A 4,482-nucleotide genomic window follows, 5' to 3' on the forward strand; every position below is an offset into this window, starting at 1 on the left:
AGACTTTGCTTATCGTGTCGGAAACGTTAAATCATTTAAAGATAAAGTTTAAATTTGGTCAAAAATTTCCGGGTTGTCACAGTTCAAAATACATTTTTTTTAAGTCTGCAAACAAAATACACTTTTTTAAAAAAAATTGTCTTTTTACACCATCCGGTAGACGGGATTTCTGTCTACCACCTTTATCTGCCGTCTACTACCATTTTTACAAAGTAGTCGACGGTGAGATAAAGGTGGTAGACAGAATTTACAAAGTAGTCGACTGTCTACTGCCTTGTTGTTGCTGTCTACTGCCTTGTAGACACTAACAAGGCAGTAGATAGCAACAACAAGGCAGTAGACAGTAACAACAAGGCAGTAGACAGTCGACTACTTTGTAAATGTCTGTCTACTGCTTTGTTCTCACTGTCTACCAACCCTGCAGAAAATTGACAGTAGACGGGAATTCTGTTCTACCACTTTTATCTCACCGTCGACTACTTTGTAAAAAATGGGAGTAGACGACAGATAAAGGTGGTAGACAGAAATCCCGTCTACCGAATGGTGTAAAAAGATAATTTTTTTAAAAAAAATGTATTTTGTTTGAAGCGTAAAAAAAAAAAAAAAAAAAAAGTGTATTTTGATCAATTTCCCATCAAACAATTTCAGGGTTGAATGAAAAAAACCAATTGTAGACCCAAAGGAAAATAAGCCCATATAAAATGCATCGTTCACCTCTTTGAAACCACCTCCAAAAGGCATGTTTACCATCGCTACAAAGTTACTCACTCCCACAAGACTTCTTATTTCTAATAAAACCTTCACCTTTTCACTCATGGCCGCCGCTAATTTCTCCGCAAACTCACCATCTTATGCTCCTTTGAAAAAGGTCGGCACGCACAATGGAAGCTTCCATTGTGACGAAGCCCTAGGCTGCTTCATGATTCGTCTCACCAACAAGTATTCTGGAGCTGAAATCGTACGCACAAGAGACCCTCAGGTCTGTTATCATTTACTATTGCACACCAACTGTTTGTAAAAATGCCAAAGTTAAAAACTTTATTTATTTATTATCTTCTTTTTTTATTAATATAGATTGTACTGTATTGTTGATGGAAAATTGGGTTTTGGGTTGTAGGTGTTGGAAAGTCTTGATGCTGTTCTTGATGTTGGTGGGGTGTATGATCCTAGTCAAGATCGATATGACCACCATCAAAAGGGCTTTACTGAGGTTTTTGGACATGGGTTTAATACTAAGCTTAGTAGCGCAGGTCTTATCTACAAGGTAGAATGAATCATTTAAATAACAGTTATACATAATTAATTGCAACTTATGATATTAGACATATGGCCTGTTTTCTTAAGTAGAATGTACTTGTTGGTAGACTTGGTTCTTGATATAATGTTATTTTTTTTTTGGTTTGCTACTTCAAGTGATTTAAATTGATTGTATACTCTTTATAGCATTTTGGGGCAGAGATAATTGCAAAAGAGCTCCAGGTTGATGATGGTCATCCTGATGTTCAGAGGTTATATGTAGCTATTTACAAAAGCTTCATGGAGGTGATGTTTTATACTTCTATATCTTAATGAATCGTATGTTGGTTTCTCGGTTCTTAAAAAAGCTGAAGCCTTTTCCCTTTCATTCATGTTGGTTAGTTATAACATACTACTTGCCAAAGTAAGGGGTATGCAATAGGTCACTTGTGTCTTTGCCTTCCCTTATAAAGGGCATCATGCACAAATCAATACTTACATTATTTATTGTGATTAAGCATCTCTAAGTTGTGATCCGAATCTTGGAGTTCACACTCAAAGAAAGTGAATTGAGATCATCAGAAGTTGAATGATGCTGCTTTCACCTGATTATAAAGTTAGAGACTTGCTAATATAAATAGTCTTACACATGTCTTGGGTAGATACAAATAAACTTAAGAATTGTTTACACTATGAATTGAGTATTGCTGATCTGAGCCTCATTGTTGGATCTTTTTATTACTTGTAATAGGCAATAGATGCAATCGACAATGGAATCAATCAGTACGACACTGATCAGCCTCCAAAGTATGTGAACAATACCCACTTGTCATCTAGGGTTGGAAGATTTAACTTAGATTGGACTGATCCCGATCAGTCTTCTGAGAAGGAAAATGAAGCCTTCCAACGCGCAATGGCTCTTGCTGGTACTGAGTTTCTAGATGTGAGTGATTTATTCATTTCTGAAACCTCACTGTTGCTCTCTGTAGTCACACTTATTTATTGCTCTGTGTAACGGGATACATATTTATTGCTTACATTACGCAGAGTGTTCGATTTCATGTAAGATCGTGGCTCCCAGCACGCTCAATTGTCATGGAATGTATTGCAGCAAGGACTAATATTGATCCTAGTGGTGAAATTATGGTTTTGGATAGATTTTGCCCTGTGAGTATTCCAACGTCTTTATCAAATAGTGGCAATTTTATTAACTGGACCTATTTATAATTAAATCATCTATTTGTTGACAGTGGAAGCTTCACCTTTATGAGCTTGAACAGGAGTTGAAGACAGAGCCTTCTATTAAATATGTTCTTTACCAGGTATTCTTATATGCATATGCATATGTCAAATATGCAAGGTTGTCAAAGTCGCGAGTCTGGAACGAGTCGGTCGGGATGTTGGAGGGACAAGACGGGGACAAGTCGGGCGTTGACCAACGTTGACTTTAGTAATAAATAAGTTAAAACATTTATATATTGCACATAAATATATCGTACATAAAACATAAATATATCAACCATAGATATTTGCACACAATCTAATTTAAGAAAATCTAATTCTTATAACCTAAATTTGACTTTGCCCGATTCATACCCGACTCAGCTGATTCAGCCTGACTTTGACCCAACTTTATTGTATTGACCGACTTCTAAGGCGTTTTTGGGCGGTCGCACGGGCTCAAAACGACGCGTCGGCCGACTTTTGCAACACTGTAAATATGCTCAAGCGTTTATTGCTATTGTGCTCTTTTAGTATTGAAACTTACGTATTACGATAAAAATTGACAGGATGAAAGGAGCAAAAGCTGGAGGGTGCAGGCGGTGGCAAAATCGCCGGATAGTTTTGAGAGCCGCAAGGCTCTTCCGGCTCAATGGAGAGGTCTAAGAGATGATGATCTGTCAAAAGAAACCGGGATCCCTGGTTGTGTTTTTGTGCATATGAGTGGCTTTATTGGCGGCAATCATACCTATGAAGGTGCACTGGCTATGGCCAGAGGCGGCTTAAAGCTCTAATCAAGACTATAAAAACTACAGAAATGGTCCCATTCTCAAAAATTTTACTTTATGCACTATTACAGTAGCTCCATTTTTCAGTTGAACAATTTATTTGTCTGGCTATGTTTACTCTTCACTATGTACCATGTGCCTCATATACATGTTATGTTAACATTGATTCAACTAATACCTTTTTCAGAATTGGTAGCGTATCGATATTCTCATGTTTTATATGTGTAATGTGTTGTGATGTTTGTATTATGGTGTCAACCACTACGGCTTTCACGTTCCGTTTCCTTAAATTAGTGGTCTTGCTGTGCTCTTGTTGCCAATGCTTCCGACTAACTCCCAGGGTAGTGGCGACGCAAGTTCAATCCTCATGGATTGTACTTTGTAGCCTTGCGGTCTTCGTTTTCCAAAAAAGAAAACAGATTGATATTCCTGCCTTAAAAAACATAAGATGATGAGAGGTGATATGGGTTTACGATAGGATGAAAACTAGCTGACTTTTAATCTCGCAACTCGAGCTTCTATCGAGCTCGAGCATGAAGTATATATCGAGTCGAGGAGGTCAAACTTTAGTTCAGATCGAATTACAATCTATTTTTTGAGTATTAAAAAACAGGTCCGGTCCCGAGAATTTATGGGCCTAGAATGAGGTGGAGAAAAAGGCCCTTGGGTGCTAACGCATAATATAAACTATTTAAAAAGGCCTTTTCGGCCTTGCTAAAATGTTAGTGGACTTTGATTTTTCTTTTGTCTGAGACCTTTGATTGTTGATTTTGGACCTATTGTGCTTTGTCTTCGCTGCTTCAGTTGTGTTTTCCTTGTTTCACGACTTCTCAAATCTTCGATTATATCAGTATATATTTAAAAAAATTGACCCCTAAAAATCCTTGGCTCTGAGCGGTCGATCACTTTGCTCCCCTCCGGGCCTCCCTGTTAACAAATATGTATGCACATATACATATATATACAAATATACATAATGTTGAATTTGTAAACGATATTGTAACTTAACTAATTCTATAAATAAACTCTTTTGTTTTGTTTTAATTTTATATTTATATGTCATATGTAATTTGAAACAAATTTTGTATTGACATTGATTTTTACTTTTTTAGAAATAAATTTGAGTATTAAAAATTATTACTGTATCTTTTATTTATTAAAGTTCGACCTCTTCGAGTCAAGCTTGAGACATTTTAAATCACTAGTTCAATCTCATATCTCATATTTATAATTATAA

At 36.5% G+C, this 4,482-nt stretch overlaps 1 protein-coding gene across 1 annotated transcript; it reads left to right on the forward strand.

Moving 5' to 3' along the window:
- Positions 1-653: 653 nt before the first annotated feature.
- On the forward strand, positions 654-3,434 carry LOC139847648 (MYG1 protein C694.04c). Its single transcript, XM_071837369.1, has 7 exons — positions 654-979; positions 1,118-1,264; positions 1,444-1,542; positions 1,988-2,179; positions 2,284-2,403; positions 2,487-2,558; positions 3,027-3,434. Exons 1-7 carry the CDS (start codon positions 740-742, stop codon positions 3,249-3,251), a joined length of 1,095 nt encoding a protein of 364 aa, XP_071693470.1. The 5' UTR covers positions 654-739; the 3' UTR covers positions 3,252-3,434.
- The last annotated feature ends 1,048 nt before the right edge of the window (positions 3,435-4,482 follow it).

This window comes from Rutidosis leptorrhynchoides, chromosome 5 (genome assembly GCF_046630445.1).
Source record: "Rutidosis leptorrhynchoides isolate AG116_Rl617_1_P2 chromosome 5, CSIRO_AGI_Rlap_v1, whole genome shotgun sequence".
In the NCBI taxonomy this organism is placed as follows: domain Eukaryota; kingdom Viridiplantae; phylum Streptophyta; class Magnoliopsida; order Asterales; family Asteraceae; genus Rutidosis; species Rutidosis leptorrhynchoides.

Coding starts and splice junctions, on each gene's coding strand:
- LOC139847648 (XM_071837369.1), top strand. CDS start 740: ATGTTTACCATCGCTACAAAGTTACTCACTCCCACAAGACTTCTTATT. Junction 980..1,117: donor TACGCACAAGAGACCCTCAG/GTCTGTTATCAT, acceptor TTTGGGTTGTAG/GTGTTGGAAAGTCTTGATGC. Junction 2,180..2,283: donor CTGGTACTGAGTTTCTAGAT/GTGAGTGATTTA, acceptor TACATTACGCAG/AGTGTTCGATTTCATGTAAG.